This window comes from Budorcas taxicolor, chromosome 8 (assembly GCF_023091745.1).
Source record: "Budorcas taxicolor isolate Tak-1 chromosome 8, Takin1.1, whole genome shotgun sequence".
Lineage (NCBI taxonomy): Eukaryota > Metazoa > Chordata > Mammalia > Artiodactyla > Bovidae > Budorcas > Budorcas taxicolor.
In genome coordinates this window covers 91,422,242-91,442,717 of record NC_068917.1, presented here as the reverse complement: position 1 = coordinate 91,442,717, position 20,476 = coordinate 91,422,242, and the positions used below count along the sequence as shown (strand labels likewise).

Below are 20,476 nucleotides of genomic sequence, written 5' to 3'. Positions count from 1 at the left end.
AGATGAGTGCAATTGTGTGGTAGCTTGAGCATTCTTTGGCATTGCTTTTCTTTGGGATTGGAATGAAAACTGAACTTATCCAGTCCTGTGGCTACTGCTAAGTTTTACAAATTTGCTGGCACAATGAGTGCAGTACTTTAACAGCATCATCTCTTAGGATTTGAAATAGCTCCACTGGAATTCCATCACCTCCACTAGCTTTGTTCATAGTGAATTACTACAAGTTCTTAATAAATCATGATCTGCTAGAGTCCATTAAGTGTCTTTGCCATTCTTAGCCATTTCCTTATTCTTATTATTTTAGAGTCAAGTAAGTCCTTTGAATGTGGTACTTTTATTGGAATTAGACTAACTCTACAATCAATTTGGAAATAATTTATATCTTAACCATACTGAGTCTTCCTAAGCAGGAACACAGTATATTTGCCCATTTATTCAAGACTTCATTTATGTTTCTCAAAGTTTCATAATTTTGCATATCCTTTGTTAGGCTTATTCCTAGGTAGGTGACATTTGATGCTGATACATTATTGTTAAATAGGTTTTCTAGTTATTGTTTCTGGGGTACAGGAATGCAATAGACCTTGGATATTAATCTTATACATACAGATGATTACATCAGTTGCAAACAATTTTTGTTTCTTACCAATTAATTTGTCTTAAACCTCTCTTAATTGTGCTGATTTTCAAACACTGTTCAATCTAATTGAAGATAATAGAACATTTTAAAGAGAATGCTTCCAATGTTTTCTCATAAGAATTATGTTTTTTATAGATAGCTTTACAAGGTTAACAAAGCTTCCTCTTACTTCTAATTGCTAAGAGTGGTATCACCAGTGAGTGGTAGGTTTACTAAGAGTTTGTATTATAGGAGTAGTTAATTTTAGCAATTTTTTTTTCTGCACCTATTGTTGTTGAGTCTTTAAGTCGTGTGCAACTCTTTTGCAACCTCTTGGACTGTCAATGGGATTTTACATGCAAGAATACTGGAAAGGACTGTCATTTCCTTCTTCAGGGGTTCTCCCCACATGAATTGAACCTGAGGCTCCTGCTGCACTGCAGGTGGGCTCTTTACTGCTGATTATAAGAGCACTGAATTTTAGCAAATTTTTTTTCCTGCATCCGTTGGGAGGATCATTTTTTCTCCTTTACACTGTTAATGTGGTGAATTAGATTAACAGATTTTATAACATTAAGCTATTCTTACATTTGGAGATAGTAAAATCATCCTTTTAAGAAACACAATAGGATTCAGTTGGCCAGCATTTTATTTGAAATTTTTACATGTATGTCTTTGAGTGAAAGGGACATCTACTTTTTCTCATTTTTTTTGAATCAATATTATTCTTGCCTAATAACTTCTTATAGAGCAGAAGAGTTTATTCTGAAATAAATTCTTGGTAAAACTTGGGAGCTTGGTAAAACTTTTCTGTAAAGCCATATATGTCCAGTGGTTTGTCTTTCTTGAAAATTTACATTTGAGCTGAAATATTCATATACCATACATACAGCTCACCCTTTTTAAGTATAGTTCAATGTTTTTTCCTGTTCACCCTTATGCAGCTGTTACCATACAGTTGGACTTTCAATTACTGCTCTAGGTTAATTGACATAGGATTCTTCAGTCTTTCTCTGGCTTCTTGAGCCAGTACAGGAAGACAGGCAGGGGGAAGCAGATGAAGGAAAGAGAGAGGCCAAGTAGAAAACAACTATTAGAGAAAAAAAGAGGAATCACAAGTGTAGAAATGACATGGTGCTAAAATATTTTTAAAATTTTTCTTGAGACTCTGTACCCTGTACGGATATATACAAAAATGTATTATCTCAGAGTGAAATGACATTTTATTTGGGCTCTCTTTAGAGATATTATAGGGAAAAGGGGAAGAGTTGAAACAAGATGGGCCAAATGTTAACAGCTGAAGGTGAGCAACTGGTCTATGGAAGCTGATTTTACTATTCTGCTTTTCTGTTTGTGATTTTTCACAGCAGTCTCTTACATACCTCTTAGTAAGATTTTCTTTCCTAAGTTCTGCCAAAAAGTTTGTGATTTCCTTAACCGTCTCTCATAACGGTTTATTTCTATCCTTTGTTTTTTTTGGGGGGCCCTGATGTTTGGCATGGGCAGGATCTTACCTCCCCCACCAGGGATCCAACCCCGTATCCCCTACAGGATAAGCTCAGAATCTTAATCATTGGATCGCCAGGGAAATCTCTTTATTCTCATCTTTATTATTATGACATATTATTATGTTTAATTATTTAGGCATACATTACTTGAAAAGTAATTGCTTTAAAATTAGGGAGTGGAGCACAAGGAACCGTTACGTGCTGGGGTATAAAGTGGTGAACAAAACAGACATGCCTGCCACACTGGTTTGCTGGAGGTTATGTTATAGTGCGGGTGGGGGCACAGTACCCGACCGAGCGTGCACCTGCTGGGCAAGGATGGAGAGGAATGCGGACGGTGGGGACTTCCTCCGAACAGGTGATGAAGACGACTTTCTTAGCTTAGGCTGAGTCAAGAGATAAAGCGACCATCCTGTGGGAGGGAGGCAGTGGCAGGACAATGACGCTCTTACCGGTATTGTGCAGCACTACCCACAGGAGCTCATTGTGGAAAAAGTGAAAAACACTTTCTTCTTGGCCACGGGGCATGTGAGATCTTAGTTCCCTACCAGGGATCTACCAAGGGTCCACGCCATTGAAAGCGCACAGGCCTAACCACTGGACCAGCAGGGAACCCCGTACAAGTACCTTAATTTTAAATTAGATTTCAAGCATAACAAGCCAAAGGAATTTTTACAAATCACTTTTAATACCGTCGTCCTCTACCAAACATCATTATTTTAGTAATTTTTATTTTCCCATACGCACGCACGCCTATCTATAGAGTTGTCAGAATGTGCGAAGGGCGTGGGAAGACAATTTTCCCCTAAGAGAGGTGTCTGGGCAACGGCCTCGCACCGCCACCCCCGCAGCACTCAGTAGCGAGGTTCCGGGACACTCCATGCGGCCTCGCCGCTGTGCGGTATTCTGACGTCTTCCTCACGTCCCGGCACAACTTTGGCTTTCCGGATCTCTACTCCACAAAACGGCTGGGCGCGCCCGGGTTAAGACTCTTCCCCTCACTCTTTCCTCTTTCTCTCAGTCTTTCCCTCAGTCTAAGGCTGCCGGCCTTCCTCAACTCCCACGTACTTTTGGCACGTAACACCGGCAGCGGAGGGTGCGCGGACAAACTGACGACAGCTCTACAGGCAGCCCCCTCCCACTCCCGGGCCTCGCCAAACCTCGCGATACCGTACCCCTCCCGCAGGTTCGCTGTCCAAACGGCTCAGCGGACCTGGAACCTTCTAAACTCCTGCGCACGCGCTCTACGGTCCCTAACGTCCCGGTTCCGCCCTTCCCTGGCCGCGCCCTTCTCGTTAGGGAGCTCCCCACCCCCACGCCACGCCAATCATCACTTCTTTCCTGGGGCGACCTCGCAACAGGCCTCTGATTGGCTAATCTTGTGCAAACGCCACAGAAAGGCGGTGACGATAGGCTAGGAGCTGGTTGCCGCCTTCCCGCAGGATGAGCGGAAGGTGATTGGTCGGCACCGTTACCCAATCAGCGGCGGGCTGTCGGATTCAAACCTGGCTCGTTCGGCTTACGGTCGGTTGGTCTCAGTCGAGTCGTTGCCTTCACCTGACGCAGACGTCCCCTCACCTGCGCCCTGTCTTCGCGCCGCTTCGCTCTAGTCAGCTGCTGCTCACCGCCCGCCTGCAGGATGGCCCATAAGCAGATCTACTATTCGGACAAGTACTTCGATGAACACTACGAATACCGGTGAGCAGGCCGGACAGCCTACCTCTGCCGCGGCCCCGGGCGAGCCTGGGCTGGAACTCCGGCCAGGGGAGAGAACCTGGGACCCAGAGTCGGGGTCGAAGAGCTTCGGGCTGGGGTTAGGGTCGGGGTCCGGAGTTCAGGTCGGGGGCCAGCCGGGAGTCGCTGTTGTGTTGGGGTCGGGCCGCCGGGGTGGGAGCGCGCGCCTCTCCTCGTCTGGCAGGCCGGCCCAGCCGGCTTCCGCTCTTTGTTCCTGTCTGTGAGGGGGACGAAAGCTGGAGCGCAGAGGGGGCCGCTTCTGGTGCAGAGTTGCCGCCCTAAAGGAAAGGGACCGAGGGCCTAAGGGGGCCCGGCTTGGCCGAAGCCTGGCGCTGAGAGTCCGACGCCTGCATAAAAGCGCAGCTGTTCCTAAAAACTTCGGCCTACCTGGCATTCAGGCAAACGCCCCCCCCCACCCCCAGTCACAGAGGGCGAGGGGCGGTCGGAAGGGTGATTTTGGTCAGGTAACGTCGCCAGAGAAACACTTCTCTTTTGAAGTTGATGGCACTAAAAATTAGTTTGTGGGGGAATCCCCCCCCCCCCCCCAAACGAGCTTGCTTGGGATTTGAATGTGTAGTGGGTATGGCGACTTTGGGCGGGTGCTGGTGCGTGGTAACCTTCTTGGGTTAATATTGAAGGGGCTTCCTTTGGAGACTAAATTGAGAACTCCAACAGCTTTGGGGCATTTTTTTCTGTTAGTTTATATCGGCCAAATAATTTTTTGCTTTGAGGCTTTTTTTTTTTTTTTTTTTTTTGTGTGGCTTCTGCATCATTATGTGATGGGACTAGAGCGTAGTTTCCAAATGGGATTAGCAAATTGGATTGTGGGAGGAAACGAACTCTCAATCGCCTTAACGCTTGCCGGAGACTTAACTAGGGTGTGGCTTCAAACACCAGCTCCGCCCAGTCCTCCTGGGTGGTGACTAGGACGCTGCATCCTGGGAAACTGCTAACGTGTAGGCGGGGCCAAACAGTGACCTTTTCTGTCTGCTATCCTTTTAGATGTCCAAGAAAGCTGTTTTGAGTTAGAAAGCGTACATTCAGTAACAGTGGGTGGGTCTCCTCTTTTCCCCTCCCCCTAATGTCTTGTAAATCTGTATTCTCTGGACAGCCTTGCAGATTAGTAATACCTAATTGCATTGGAAAAGTCTCTTTGTTTGAAGTCAGTTGTCTTATTTTTACATACTACACAGTTCTAATCCTGTAATGTGTTGATATAATGTTCAATTATGTGATGTTGACCAAGAATTCAGCTGGGGATACTGCAATAATGGACAGAATATAACCACAATCTTACTAAAATCTGGATTAATATCTAATCCAGTATTAATTAAAGCTGTTTCTTGACCAAGCCACTTAAACTTTTATGAAACAGGGCAGTAATCTTCAGAGAAGGGAAATTTAATTGTATCCTGCAATGTTATCTTAGTAGCTCCTTTGTTTGTATTGTTATTACCTTCTTTACCTCATCACCCTCCATGAAAAGCACTTGGTACTGACATGTTAACTTTGGGGAACAATTCTCCTTATATGTAGTTAGAAATATATATAGTTTTGAAAGTGTGAAAGTGTTAGTTGTTCAGTCCCGTGTCCGACTCTTTGTGACCCCATGGACTGTAGGCCACCAAGCTCCTCTGTTCATGGGATTCTCCAGGCAAGAATACTGGAGTGGTTGCCATTCCCTTCTGGAGGGGATCTTCCACATTGCAGTAGATTCTTTACCTTCTGAGCCACCAGGGAAGCCCAATATATACCCATGCAGGGGGAAAACAAATACATGTAGACTCTCCATCTGAGATTGAAGCTACAGATTTTTCCCTTGTCATCAAACCTTGATGATGGTTAGCCTATTTCTATGGTTTATGGAGAAGGTAGGGATGTGACTTCCACTTAAACATAAAATATTGCTGTATTTTGTAGGGTATACGTAAGGTGAGTACAAAAGCACTGTACATTTCTCTTGAGACTAACCAACAATTAGGTAGAAGATAGAAATCAGGTAACAGGTTATTTTCAGCTCTTACAATCAGGGACCATTCTCAATTTATAATCACTTCTGTGGTCTTAGTGGAGAAGGAAATGGCAACCCACTCCAGTACCCTTGCCTCCATCCCATGGATGGAGGAACCCGGTAGGCTACAGTCCATGGGGTCATGAAGAGTCGGACCTGACTTCACTTTCATGCATTGGAGAAGAAAATGGCAACCCACCCACTCCAGTGTTTTTGCCTGGAGAATCCCAGGGACGGGGGAGCCTGGTGGGCTGCCGTCTATGGGGTCACACAGAGTTGGACACCACTGAAACGACTTAACAGCAGCAGCTGTGGTCTTAGATGACTTCTCTTGCTCCCTGATCACATCAGTCTGCTTCCTAACCAACAGGAAGGAGAAAAATGAAAACTGGCATGCTCTTTTCTTTTCAGGATGCTTTCCATAAGTTGCATATTTTCTGCTTTTATCCTATTGGTCGATTTAGTCATGAGACCAGAGGTAGCTGCAGGGGAGGCTGGGGTGTTTTGGATAACCATGTGTCCTGCTTGGTTTTTGAGGTTCTATTCCTGAGTAAGATTGAGACAATTAGCAAGCAGCCTCTATTAGGGAAAAATGTTAATCATAAATAAAATGCTTTGTAATTTTGGAGTACATATTCTAATTTCTAATTTGAACACAGGCCATCAAAATCAGAATTAAAGGTGGTCGAACTACTTAAGTAGTTCTTAAGATTGATGCCAGTGATAACATAACAGGGTTGCTTTAAGTGTTCTAAAGATGTATGTGTAACGTGACCATAATTGTAAGAAAGGCATATCCACATAGAGTACTAATATTTGGTTATATATTTTTTTAACAGACATGTCATGTTACCCAGAGAACTTTCCAAACAAGTACCCAAAACCCATCTGATGTCTGAAGAGGAGTGGAGGAGACTTGGTGTCCAACAGAGTCTAGGCTGGGTTCATTACATGATTCATGAACCAGGTAAGTTTTGTTATTTAGAGAAGCATTAATTGAAAATAGTGGTTGTTGAAAATTTGTTAGTAATACTGATGTTTCAATGATATCCCTAAGTAAGTGATAAGCTTGACTATTTTTGAATGACTTTTCCTTCCTAGAGAAGGTTCTAATTTTATAGTAAACAATAGTTTACAAAGTGAAAAGAATGCATGCATTCTTGTATCTGCAAAAATAACCTATGAAGTAAAAAAAGAAACAAACAGGTTATTCTGTTTTATTTTAAAATGTGTGTCATTGCTAGTAGTATCTTGAAGTATTTTGTCGTAAATATATTTAGAATTCTGGTGTCTATATGAAAACTAAGAAAATTTAAGATTGTGTGTCTAGAAGTTCTGTGTATAGAAAACTGATGCAATTTGAAGTGATTTGAACAGTTTTCTAGATTATTGGTAAACTATTAGTAAGGTAGACTAAGAAACCCTGGTGTTTTGGGGTTATCAATAAATCTAAATTAAAGGATTTATATTGCTTTGAACAAAATTTGAAGGCATAGAAGCTGAATTAGGTGTGGTGGTTTAGTTACTCAGTCGTATCTGATTCTTCGTGGCCCCATGAACTGTAGTGTGCCAGGCTCCTCTATTCATGGGATTTCCCAGGCAAGAATACTGAAATGGGTTGCCATTTCCTTCTCCAAGGAATCTTCCTGACCCAGGTTAGGAATCGAACCCAAATGTCCTGCATTGCAGGTGGATCTTTACCAACTGAGCCATAACTTAATGATATGAATTAGGTAAAGCTAAAGCTATCTTGATTTATACTTTTAAAGAAAAGCATCGGCAGCAAAAACTCAAACTTATAACTATCTTGGGATCAGAGCATGTAATTACATTTAAAAAGGTCTTTCTCCAGATAATACAAAGCAACTGAGGACCTTACCTGTAGGTTCCTACTCAGTCCTCCACCTATTGAAACAGAATCTACCAGGAGGGCCCCTGGGACCTACGGTTTTTTAATGAAGTGTTAACTGTGTTTTCCCTACAACAGATAACCTTTTTCTTTACTTTTCATTGGAATTGAGATTCTAAAGATAGAAACCCTTCTCCTCAAATGACTTCTTTACTTTCCTTTTCTCCAGTGTGTAAAATTAATTGGGGGGAAATGCTCGTTGTTAATGTTGATTTCTTGTTTATTGTTGATAGTAGCTTAAAAGCAAAATTTCAGATACCTTAATAAATAACATCAGTTGACGGTGGATTTACTTTATTTTGGTTCAACTGAGAATTCTCTTAATTTGTTGAAGGAATGAAAATTAACCATATTAATATAAAACATTTTGTTTCCACAGAACCACACATCCTTCTCTTTAGACGGCCTCTTCCAAAAGATCAACAAAAATGAAGCTTTATCTGGGGATCATCAATTAAATCTTTCTCAAATTTAATGTATATGTGTATATAAGGTAGTATTCAGTGAATACTTGAAAAATGTACAAATTGTTCATCCATACCTGTGCATGAGCTGTATTCTTCACAGCAACAGAGCTCAGTTAAATGCAACTGCAAGTAGGTTACTGTAAGGTGTTTTAAGATAAAAATTTCTAGTCAGTTTTTCTTTTAATATAAGTGCCTGTTTGACATTATCTGTTACTTTTGTTAAATAAAGTTTGTATGTTGCATTTATTACTCTTTGAAGTTACTGAGGTTTGTTTTCTTAAGGTTAACTTGTGACTGTTGAGGATGTTGAATGATTTCAGTTTTATAGTCCTGAGGAAATAAATTCACTTCAAAGAAATAAAATGTTAAGTGGGTTTAAACCTATCAGCTTGGTGTGATTCAGGGTACCATTTAAATTCACTTAAAAAGATACTAAGAACTAGGGGTAAGTTTAACAGAGTCAAGGTAGATTTTATAGCTCTGTTTAGTTCCTAGAGAATTGTCTAGAATCTCCAACTGAACAGAAAGAAACCCAACTTAATACTCTGGGTTACTTCACTTATTTATGTAATTATTGCCTTGGGAGAAACCACTTAACCCCATTTCTCTTCTCCATGTGCCAAAGGGGGATAGTTTTATATAAACTATCACAGCACTTTAAAAACTTCTAACATGGTGTGCATTTTGTGTCAAATTGCTTTAACTGCTAAGGAAATATTTTAGTTAATCCAAACACAGGCTTTTTATCATCATTGCTAATGCTGAAGAAACCTTTTAGCTAGGCTGCCAATAAGCATGAGACCCCTAGTATGCTGGTCCTCTGTATGCACCTCTCTTTGAAAAGGGTAGTGCTTTCACATAATAAGCATGATAAATATTGAGGGCAGTGTAGTGATGCGCAAGAGCCTAGAACTTACTCCCATCCCCATGGGTCCACTGGCTACAGGTTCAGGGTTAGGCCAACAGAAAGACGTCAGAATTGTTAAGTAAACTTGATTGTATTTAGCACAGAACAACATAGGCATAATGCTCAATCTCCAGAACAGCTTACTGTCAGACCCCAAGCCTCATTCCACTCGAGGTTTGGATGTGTGTTTAATTGACCTGTGGGAGGCGCACAGAACACGAGGAGATGTGCTGGAATTGCCTGCATTTACTGCTTGAAATACCTGGTAGTCACTCAATAGAAAGTGAAAGTGAAGTCGCTCAGTCCTGTCCGACTCTTTGCGACTCCGTGGACTGTAGCCCGCTAGGCTCCTCTGTCCATGGGATTCTCCCGGCAAGAATACTGGAGTGGGTTGCCATTTCCTTCTCCAGGGCATCTTCCCAACCTAGGGATTGAACCCGGGTCTCCTGCATTGCAGGCAGACGCTTTATCCTCTGAGCCACCAGAGAACCTACAATTAGCCTCCAGTTTGGGATCTCTACTGGTCAAACAGCTTCCACTTTTCACCAAGTAAACAAGAGTTCTAGGATCTGCACTCCCCCTCCCCTCATTCTCCCAAGCAACACCCTGCATTTCCCATTCTACCTAACACCACCTGCCCTAGGATTGCTTACTTCCACTCTGCTTTTCCATCTCTTCCTCTCCCAGCACATTTCCTAGTGGTCAACAGCCCTTTGTTGAACTGAGCAGTTTTGAAATTCTTTTTCGTGGTTACTTCCAAACTGCTCTGCTGCTGCTAAATCGCTTCAGTCGTGTCCGACTCTGTGTGACCCCATAGACGGCAGCCCACCAGGCTACCCCGTCCCTGGGATTCTCCAGACAAGAACACTGGAGTGGGTTGCCATTTCCTTCTCCAATGCATGAAGTGAAAAGTGAAAGTGAAGTCGCTCGGTCGTGTTCGACTCTTAGCGACCCCATGGACTGCAGCCTGCCAGGCTCCTCCATCCATGGGAATTTCCAGGCAAGAGTACTGGAGTGGGTTGCCACTGCCTTCTCCAACTGCTCTAGGTTCCTGGAAATGTAAGATGCCAACTCTTGTTGACTTTCTTCCCTTTGTAGGTCCACAAGGTGTGCGGTTTCCTTAAGGCCCCCAACTCCCCACAGACCTTTCTCTCGCTCCAGGTGCCCGCCACCCCGTGCACCGACCCCTCGTGGAGGCCTGGCTAACCACATCCCGCGGTTTGTCCGCTATCTTTGCGGAGACAGTCTCATGTTAACTCCAAACTACACGCATGACGAAGCAGCTTCAAGTACTCACCTTGCCGGGTACCTCGCGCAAGCGCAGAACTGCCGCCCCGCGCATTTCCGACCGGAAGTAAGGCGGGCCGAGGCGCGTTTTTGTGACGCACTTCCTGGCGTCCTCTCCGACGGTGGAGAGGCGGGGAGGAGGACTGTCGCCCTTCGGTCCAGCCATCCGACGGGGCGGCCACTGGCCTCCCCGGCCGGACCTCTCCCCAGCCGCCCGCCATGGCATCGGAGGGGCGGCGGGAGCCCGCGGCCGAGGTGAGGATGGTGGCCCTGGGCCTCCCAGAGTGCTGGCCTTGCGCGGATGGGGTGGGAACTGGATTAGCGTGGGCCGGAGGCTGGTTGGGGACAGGGCAGAGGGTGTCGGGCCGGGCGGCCGCGACCCCTAGCCCCGGGCGCGTCCACACGCCCCGCGGTTAAACGAAATGAGGGAGGACTCCGTCGATGGGAAACTGCCACTAGTCCCGAGGCTGCGGAGGAGCTGCGCGACCGTGTCTCCTTACCGCACTCGTGAGCAGGAACCACTTGTTTAAAGCTTGTGAATACGTTTTCTGAAGCGGAAGTCTCTGCTCGACTAGCTTAAGAGTAACCTCTAGCAGGAGCCCTGACAAACGGAAAAACCGGCTTTCACACGAATGAAAAAACATGATTATACGTTGCTAGTGAAAGTAAATTTCTCAATACAGATCTAAAAACAGAAAGAAAAATCCAACATTTTATATTCATATTTCAAGGGCTCGTGGCGATACAAAGATTTTCTGGCAAAGCCTACTTTTGGTTTTTAACAGAACAGCCTTTATTGGTTGGTTGAGTGAAAAGTAGCTGTTCTAAGTTCTTTGAGAAATTTAATAGAACCAATAAAGGCTAAGGAGCATGTGTGTTTTGAGTGCTACAGTTAAGTTTGATAGTTTGTTATCCTTTAACTCAGCCCAGAGGTAAATTACTGTATTCTATCTTAAAGATAAGGAAACGTCACTTATAGTTCTAACTCTACAGTCCGAGTTAGCTTTTATTCCCACTTTAAATGGTTATCCTTATTTTCCATTTTTTTATATTTGATAGACTGGCTTTTCTAGTGAAAAAGGGTTTCAGAAGAAATTGCTAACAAATTCTTGTCTTTGCTGGGCAGATATATTTGAACGGCAGCATTGGGATTAGCATTTCTGGGGCTTTGAGATGGGAGGGACTCTTTGTCGTTTTTTCCCCTAACTTGGTTCATCTTACAAAGTTTGTGGCTATAACCCCCTTTTTCTCCTCAGAGCATCAAGTTGTCAGCAGATGTCAGACCATTTGTCCCCAAATTTGCTGGGCTCAATGTGGGATGGTCAGAGTCTTCAGAAGCACGGGTTTTCCCCAGCTGTGCAGCCACCTCGTACTATCCGTGTGTCCAAGAACTAGCAGTGCCTGAGTATGTATTTTTCCAAATGTCTTGCCTTAAGATGGGGACCTTGTTGCTTGGCTTTAGTGGTAATTAGACTTGAAATATTCTACAGCTATATGTTAACGTTTTCAGAGCAACTGGAGAAGACGCTCCTCATCCAAGAAGGAAATGTACAGTACAGCTTAACTGTGTAGCACACCAAAAACTGAAGATTCAGCTCTTCTTTTTTTTCTCCATATTCATTTGGTTATTTGGGACAGAGAAAATACGGAGACTGCATTGCATTTGTTAGTGGGGAATGCAAGTCTGTTGTGCCTACAGTTTAAAACTGTATCATGTATTTATGGGTGATGAAATGGCAGGAACAAGTGGGTGAGAGCAAATGAGGCAAAGAAAAGCCCAAATAAATAAATAAACATGCTCCTCAGTTTTAGGGTGTAACATTGAAAAACGCTGCTCAGTGATGCAGCAGGGCTAGCAACCAGGGCTGCCTCTTTGTGCAGATAAAGTGTTTGGAAATTGCTGAGGTTTGCTTTTAACTGTTGTGCTTTATAACTGTCCTGTGGAGATGGATCCTACAAATTTTTGGCTATAAATTCTTCTAGATTTGAGCTGAAAGAAGGCTTATTTTGTCCCTTTTTTTTTTTTAATTTTTATTTTTTTAAAATTTTTTTTAATTTAAAAATCTTTAATTCTTACATGCGTTCCCAAACATGAACCCCCCTCCCACCTCCCTCCCCATGGACAGAAGAGCATGGTGGGCTCCATGGGGTCTCAAGAGTTGGACACGACTAAGCAACTAAGCACGCACATACACTATGTGAATTAGTGGTTCTCCACAGAGTGTGGCTCATGTCAGGTTGGTGGGTGGAGGAGTGACTGGATTCCTGACAGGTCAGAGGGGACCGGATACAAGATATATGTTTGGGAGACAGTAGAGAAGTAAGATCGCATGAGCCACTAGTCAACTGGCCTACGTGGTACAGCTGAAAAGTTAGGTTTGTTGGATAGGAAATAGAGAACTTTGGGAGTGTTTTGGGTGGGATCATGATCATCACACCTGGCTTCTGGCTCAGCTTTAAAGGAGCCGGGCTTGAAGGTTTTTGGGTTGTTGTCGGTGGTGGTTTAGTCGCCAAGTCGTGTCCGACTCTTGTGACCCCATGGACTGTAGCCTGCCAGGCTCCTCTCTCCATGGGATTCTCCAGGCAAGAATACTGGAGTCGGTTGCCATTCCCTTCTCTACTAAACGGGGCTTAATGGCATCGACCTCACTGGGCTGTGAAGGGGCTCAAGAGAGACAAAGACTCCTAAAGTTCTCAACACAAGGCTTGGTACCCAGGAAGTTTTCCACACACAGTAAGTTCACTGTGAGCAATGATCAGGAACACTCCTGGGGGCCTGCGGGATTCCGATTGAGTTAGGCACTGGAAATAGAGAACAGAATACAGGGAGACCTTCTGCAGGAGAAAAGGGTTCATATGGGTTTTGGTGGGAAAGATCCTAGCTAGTTCCAGTTGAATACATGGAAAGATTTGGAATCGTTTGGGAGAGCCTAAGTTGGCAGTGGGGCTGGTTTGGGGATCATATGTTACGTTTTGGATCTATACATGCTAGGTGAGTGAAAATGACCTGTAAGTTGGAGATAGACGCCTAGAGGTGATAAAAGTGCTGGAATTCGAGTATGTTGAAGTGAAGTCCTGAGCAAAATGAGGAGAGGTTCTGGCTCAGAGTGAGTCTGACAGGTGAGATGGGGGGAGTGTAATGGGGAGCATGCCACGGAGGAACCTTTGGAAGATGGGTGAGAGCAAGGAGAGGGCAGAGGTTGTCAAGTCCAGGCTAGTGGAGCTTTTCAAGTGGTGTGATAGAAGTAGATACCATGTAGTAGAGGTTAATGAGATTGACAGGAAGGAGGTTGTGGGAGACTTGGCAGCTGTCAGTGTTACAGGTCTAGCCTGTCTATAGTGACTCCTTCCCTTCTTCATTGTAGACTCTTACTTGTAGCAGAGTAGAAACACAAATTCTACTAGTTGGTGCCTGTGCTTGTATCTCCTGACATTCGAACAATTGGAAGATCATATGGGGTGTGTTATCCTTAGCTTTGACTCTTCCCTGCCTTTCAGTGGACCCTACACTTCAGGATTTCACTGATTTGCTACAAATAATTCAAAGCCCTGGAAAGTCATGGAAACACCTGCTGGTGCTTATTTGTGGGAAAGAGAATACTGTGATTTGTATTAAGTCAGTTGCTTAGCATTTATCGTTGTATCAACCTTCATTGCAAAATGGTTGAAACCTCTGGCCTTGTACTAAATTTGCCAAAAAAAAAAAAAAATCAGTGTTAAATTATAGTTCACTCCAGCCTTGCGACTTGAGCAAGTTGAGGCAGTGGCAGTGTTCACAGACAGTTCCATCTTATTAGCAGGACATGTAGTTCTTGGACCATGTTGTGCATAGTGGTCCCAGCCCCCTGAGTCAGTAGAGCACAGGGTGTGGCATTGGCTTGGAACCGGAAAGGGGGGCTGGGCAGGCTGTCTGCGGGCACCCAGAGGCCTCAGGGAGCAGTCTCTGGAGGTTGTCAGGGTGGGATTTGGATGGGCAGTGGGAACTCTATAAAAGCCCCCCTCTGCCGAGAGAGTGGTCTAGATGGCTTAAATTTTGGTCAGGCTTGCTGGAGTGAGGCATTTCCAAATATTTGACAGCATGAGAGTGGAAAGCTGCTGGAGCATCCTTGGGCTTTTCTAATATTCCTTATAATAGGGTCCTGTTATGGAGGTTCCAGCTGCGTAATGAAAAAAATGGAACTAGGTCAGCATCTTTCTTTGCAGGTTAAGAAGAAGTGCTCAGAGTTTTATTTGGTTTTTAATTAGAGATATTTCAGTGCTAGAAAGAATGACCTCAAAAATAGTATGTTTAAAGTTTGTTTATTATAAAATATTAAGCTTCTTGGTTTGTGGTATGAAATCTGCAACTAAAATTTACCCTTTTCATTTAGACAGAAACTCTATACTGATGATATGGCTTTTGGAGCTTCAGCTTTTCCATCTCAATATTTCTCTGCTGAGATCCCTCTTCATCCATATGCCTACTCTCCCTACACCCTGCAGTCACCACAAAATGTTTGCCCAGTGCCTGGCTCCCCATATGATGACAACCAACCCAGTTGTTTTGGAGGTTTTCAAAGAGTGGAGCCACGAAGTGAGCACACGTGCCCTCTCCCACAAGACACAAAAGCTGTGTTTAAGGTCTGTAAATGTCTTGGTGTTGTTGGCCACTTTAGCATTTAAAACATAAAGAACAGGCATGTTCTTGCATATTATTTAAGGTATTTAAAATCTGATATCATGTAACCTTTTAAAAAAATGATTATGAGTATTTATGAATTTGCGAATTCAAGCCTTTTTTATAGTGATTGTGTTCTTAAAAATGTCATTTTTTAATGTTTCCTGCAGAAGAAAACCTATGATGAACAAAAGTTTGACAGTAAGAAGACTGATGGACCTGTATCATCTGATTTAAAATCAGTCAAAGGTTCACCTCATGTGTCCATTCATGCTGAGAATAGTTTGAAATCAGGTAAAAATAACACACTCTGTATATTATCTTATTCTACCCTGTCTACTGGCTTAGTCATCATGAAAAACTGAGGCAATCAAGTTTCTTGTGGGATCCTGGAGTTTATTCAAAGATGGTATTACATTGTCTTATGCAAGAACTTCTGTAAAATCACATAGCAAGTAGGTGACAATCAGCCACCTCAAAACACTTGTTAAATAGTGAATTATAGCCATATCCTTGTACTGTATTTGATCATGTTGATCCCTAAAATAGCTTCTCTGGTTTTCTGTTGGAACACTTTTCGGTAGGGGAGAGAGTTGACTGCTGTTTAAATCCCGTCCTGAACAATACCAAACACAGGGCAGGATGGTTATTCAAAGGACATGTCTGTTCTGGGCTTAAGAACTGCTGTTCCAGTCTCTGGTTGAAAGTTAGTGATTATACATGATACCTTGGTTTTTTTTCCTGCTAATTATTTACTATTGCACCTGGATCACAGCCATCATCTATTTATGTAATAACTTAAAACCTCTGTAATAATATACTTACTGGGAATGGTTTGTCATTTTATTTACTTGTGTAATTTACTGTTATTTGATACATAACATTTTCTCTTTGTGTTGATGTCATTTATAAATCTTCTGGTACATAGTAATGTGAAAGAAGAGTTGAACAGTTAACTGGAATAACTCTAGCCTTATAATTAAACAATTTTTAAAATGCTGGGGCTTTATGGAATTGTAACCTACGGCATCATGCGTTTGCATTTGAAGGAGAAAGGTGGGAGAGAGGTTATAAGTTTAATTCTATTAATACTTGTTTTCCTCTAGTTCGTTCCAGCAAACTAAAATATGGAAAATTTATTATTTAAAGGAAATTCGCAAGAGTCCCCTTAATCTCACAAAACTCTAAAGTGTGTTTTGAGAATAATTGAAATGCCCAGCTGCACAATCAGGTTAAGGTAACTATTTCATCCAGTTGAGAATTACTCCTAAGATTTGCAGCATGTTGCTTTTTTCTGCTTGGTGACCCCCATGGTCATTTATGTTTTCCACTGTTTCAGAGGTTAACAACGCTACCAAAAATTAGGCTGTTTGGACAATAATATGTTGTTGCATCAGTAGCAATAGACTTTTTACACTGCAACTGAAGTGTGAGTACAGGTCATCAAACAACCTCTAAATTTTTACCCTTACTTTTAATTCTGTAAATGCAGATGGTTATTATAAACGAACAGACAGGAAATCCAGAATCATTGAAAAGAGTGGATCTGCCTCCAAACCTGAGTTTGGATTTACCAGGTTGGATTTTCCTGAACTGCAGAGTCTAGAGAACAGTGAGATACCAAAGATACAAAAGCAGCCCAAGTGGGGGCCTTTACGCTCCACCTCTACTGACATTTCTCTTCTCAGAGAGATGGGGACACCCTCTGCAGGGTTATCAGAGGTGAGTGCAGCCTCCTGCTCTTTGTTCCCCTCTTCCTTCTTTTCCCCTCAGTGATGGACAGTTACACAAGGACATCACCTGAAACACTACATACACTTCACATCGTGGGGTGGCAGGGGCCTCTTAAGTGCGCTTAGGTGACTTTCTGTGTTGTTGGAGCTGTTTATGGTCAGGCTGTAACACCGGGTGTTGCTCTTTCCAGAGAATCACTTAGCAAGTGTCTTCATGTCTGGTGGCTAGAAAGCATTGCCATGCCTCAGGAGGAGAAGATTCTGGCGTTGGTTCAACTAAATTCCATAGCCCATTGTGAAAATGTTGTTTCTACCGTTGCATTCTGATGACACTGTTTTCAGTACAGAGGAAAGTATTTTTTAAAATCAAATAGTAATGTTAGAACTGCACAGTGTAACTTCTGACTTTCCCAGGCAGTTTTATCTGCACCTCTGTCCTGTCAATTATAGAGAAAATCTCACTGCAGTAAGTGTTAAATTGCACTGTATTCAGTATTTGATCTCAAGTTTTAGTCCATCAGATTGAAGCGTTTTCTTGTCACACAGATTTTGAGATTTCTAGGAAAAAATTTTGTTGGGTTATAGTTGCTAAAATGGCTTTTGACAAATTGAGGCCCATTCCTGTGTAGAGGCAAGGAGAAAGAGGAAACAATGAGGAAAACAGAGCTTCCCAGTTCATATACCTTTTGAATGGAGAAAGAATTTACATTTCCTGCTCTAGTGCTTTTGGGTGCCTGGATCCTGAAGCCTCTGAAGACTTGGTGGTAGTGGCTTATATAATGTGCTGATAATAAATCATTCCCAACATGTCGACCCTTAGGCTGTCCCACCTGGGTGTTTTCCTTTTACATGGTGGCGATAAGTAAGGCTGGTTGACTGATATAGAAAAATCACTGTTTCATTTAGCAGTTGTGTGGCTGTTTTCTGGGCCCTGGCTGGGTGTATAGAATAGCTGAGTAGTTGAGGGGCTCCATACCTTCGTCATGGGTGGTCAGTGGATAATTCCAAGCCTGTGAGCTCTTACAAAAGTAGTACAGGGAACATAGGGTCCAGGGTGGGCAGGGGCATGGCTGACGCTTTATGTCGTGCTCACTTGCTGTGTGAGTACTGCACATGTGGACGAGTAGGGCATCTCATGCTGTGTGGGGAGGTTTACACACTCAGTGCCTTGTATATTCACACTCTTGAATTGTATGTGGAGTTGTTTTGTTTTTCCTCAACTTTCCCATAAAAAGAAACTTTTTTTCCTCATGGTGTTAGTAACAGGACACCAGAAAAATATTAAGAAAAAACAAACTGCCTAAAGTTGTACAACCAAGAGCAAACCATGTTTGGCACTTAGCCTTTTTTTAGTGTGACATTGTGGGAATTGAGGGGCATTCCCTTCAATTAAGAATACATACGTACAAGTTTCTGTTTGAATTTTTAAAAACTTTTATGGTAATCTTCCCATATCCTTAAATAGTTTTTGGACATATAACTTGCATTGAATCTTTGATATTGATACATATAATTTACTTAATCATTCTTGAATAGGTAAGCCATTTCTAGTGTTTCATTGACTTTGGTGAGCGTAAACATTATGTTTACTCAAAGAGCAGGCTGCATTTTAATCATTTATTTTCTTATTTGATGGATTTAACTTTTACTTGATTACTTAACATGTTTATATACTGTGTCTATCTGGAATCCCCTAGAGAACACAGCAGCCTACAAATGGGGCCAGAAGAGAATTTGTTTCTCAGAGTGTAGCCACTTCTACAGAGCTATGCTGATGCCACATCACCTCCTCCAGAACTAGCCCAGTGTTTTGGAAGCTGAGAAAGGAGAATGGCATCTTTCTCTTTGCCTAACTCTGTACCTCCCCATACCTTTGGAGTTTCCAGAAATGCTTCATTTGAAAGTAAAAATTTACTTCCCTAGTGGCCTTTGTCTTGCATTTATTTGAGGTAACGTGCTGAAATTATCAAGATCCTATTCAGAGGTGGGGCCTCAGGCCCCCAGCAGATTGAAGCAAACAGCTCCGGACTCCCTCAAAGGGGCAAGCGCTCTAGGCGACACCTCCTGCAAGATTTGTATGCTGTGTCAGGCAGTGATTTGGAATTTGCAGGTTAGCAAGTGATACCTGCCAACCCAGGAACCCACGCTTGCGCTCTGGAGGGAAGTGCTGGGTCCTTGCCTGGGGAAGTCCTGGGGCAGGAGGGCCCAGGGCGATGTAAGCATTTCCAGGCTCTTAGTGAGCTCTGCTGTGGGGCCAGGAATCAGCAGATATCCCTTGGAGGATTTTACTGTATTTTTGTTTTTAATGAAAATGGTGGCTTTCTGCCCTAGTTAGAGAGCATGTTCTTTCCATGGTTCTGAAGCCGCTCTTTGAGGTTGCCAGGTTTCTACTAGGTAGAGAAGTGGCACAAGGCGTATTCAGCAGTCAGCAGTTTTAGCTGCTGCACAATTTTTTTTTTTTAACTGAGCTTAGATGAAATGGTAAAATGGGTAAATTTTTGAAGCATATGAACTTCAGAATTTATTTTAAAGCCACTTAGTTTATCAGTTTCCTTTCACCTTGGGTGCTGCTGGTCACTTTGAGGTCTCTCTTAATGTACTCTCTTGTCCCTGAGTGTCATTCTTGTACCCTCTTGTTCCATGCATGATGCAGCTTTCTGTCTGTAAAAGGAAGTACACATTCGAAGACTTGTATTTGCTTTTGTGGACATTTTCAGGAATATTTTTTTAAGCTTTGGTGTGGGGGTGTGATGAAAACAGCTTTTCCTTTCACAGCAGGCACTTTGGCTTTTAAGAATCTTTGCTGACTTGGAAATTATTATGTTAACTTGATACTCTGGTGTGGTGTGATCCTGTTATTGAGATCCATTTAAAATGATACACAGATGTTTATCTCTGAAGCGACGAAACGCTAAGATGCTAGTAGCTAAGCTGTAGATGGGTGGTTTTTCCTCTGGGGAATGAGAGTTGGTAAAAGAAAGTAATTTAACTTTGCACGTTATGTACTTACATGTTTGGAATTTTTAATTAGCCTATATTTTGCAGATTTTAAGAATGGTGAAGGAGGCTATATGTTTTTAAAATAATGATTATTTTTAGTTTGAACTAGTAAGAAAACAACTGGTTTGCTTTTTAGGGTGAAATAGTGGTGAAAAATAATAATCGGACTGAGTCTGTAACCGATAATGCTGTTACCAGTCCCTCTTCATGTACAAGAGGTAAGAGTGGCTACCAAATACTATTTTAGAAAATCAGTTGTCTATTTTCTTAGTTTATTTTCAGGCTAGTGCTGTTGAAATGTTTGTTTTTAAGGCCTTCTTTAAGGGAGTTGATGGGTTGTTGATAAACTGGCATCGTTGTTAGAGGATTGAAGTTAAGTGGGTAAGATCCCACTTCCTTGCACAAGGAATATAAACTACATACAAGTAAGGAATTGTCAATGAAATGTTCATCAGGCTAAGGGAGACATTTTGTGAACTCAGGAATGACCACTTTCTTAAGCATTTCATATACCAGTAGTTCTCACAGTTTTTGGTCTTAGGACCCCTTAATACCCTTTGAAACCCCGAAGAGTGTCTGTTTATTTGGATAATTGTCAATGTTTGTAAAATCGGAGGGTTAAAACTGAGAAGTACTAAAATACT

The 20,476-nt window shown here is 42.6% G+C and overlaps 2 protein-coding genes across 3 annotated transcripts in view; both read left to right on the top strand.

Annotated features, from left to right (window-relative positions):
• Positions 1 to 3,650: 3,650 nt before the first annotated feature.
• Positions 3,651 to 8,233, top strand: CKS2 (CDC28 protein kinase regulatory subunit 2). The gene is made up of 3 exons (XM_052645328.1): positions 3,651 to 3,825; positions 6,712 to 6,839; positions 8,161 to 8,233. The coding sequence occupies exons 1-3, from the start codon at positions 3,767 to 3,769 to the stop codon at positions 8,211 to 8,213; spliced, it is 240 nt and encodes a 79-aa protein (XP_052501288.1). The 5' UTR covers positions 3,651 to 3,766; the 3' UTR covers positions 8,214 to 8,233.
• A 2,345-nt stretch (positions 8,234 to 10,578) lies between these two features.
• SECISBP2 (SECIS binding protein 2) overlaps positions 10,579 to 20,476 on the top strand; it is a 36,938-nt gene continuing 27,040 nt past the window's right edge. For both annotated transcript variants that reach the window (XM_052645371.1, XM_052645368.1), the window contains exons 1-6: positions 10,579 to 10,697; positions 11,699 to 11,847; positions 14,813 to 15,062; positions 15,270 to 15,393; positions 16,592 to 16,821; positions 19,969 to 20,050. In XM_052645371.1, the coding sequence (XP_052501331.1) occupies positions 10,662 to 10,697; positions 11,699 to 11,847; positions 14,813 to 15,062; positions 15,270 to 15,393; positions 16,592 to 16,821; positions 19,969 to 20,050 (871 nt within the window). In that variant the 5' untranslated portion in view covers positions 10,579 to 10,661. The remainder of the gene's footprint in view (positions 10,698 to 11,698; positions 11,848 to 14,812; positions 15,063 to 15,269; positions 15,394 to 16,591; positions 16,822 to 19,968; positions 20,051 to 20,476) is intronic.

Coding starts and splice junctions, on each gene's coding strand:
- CKS2 (XM_052645328.1), top strand. CDS start 3,767: ATGGCCCATAAGCAGATCTACTATTCGGACAAGTACTTCGATGAACAC. Junction 3,826..6,711: donor GATGAACACTACGAATACCG/GTGAGCAGGCCG, acceptor TTTTTTTAACAG/ACATGTCATGTTACCCAGAG. Junction 6,840..8,160: donor TTACATGATTCATGAACCAG/GTAAGTTTTGTT, acceptor TTGTTTCCACAG/AACCACACATCCTTCTCTTT.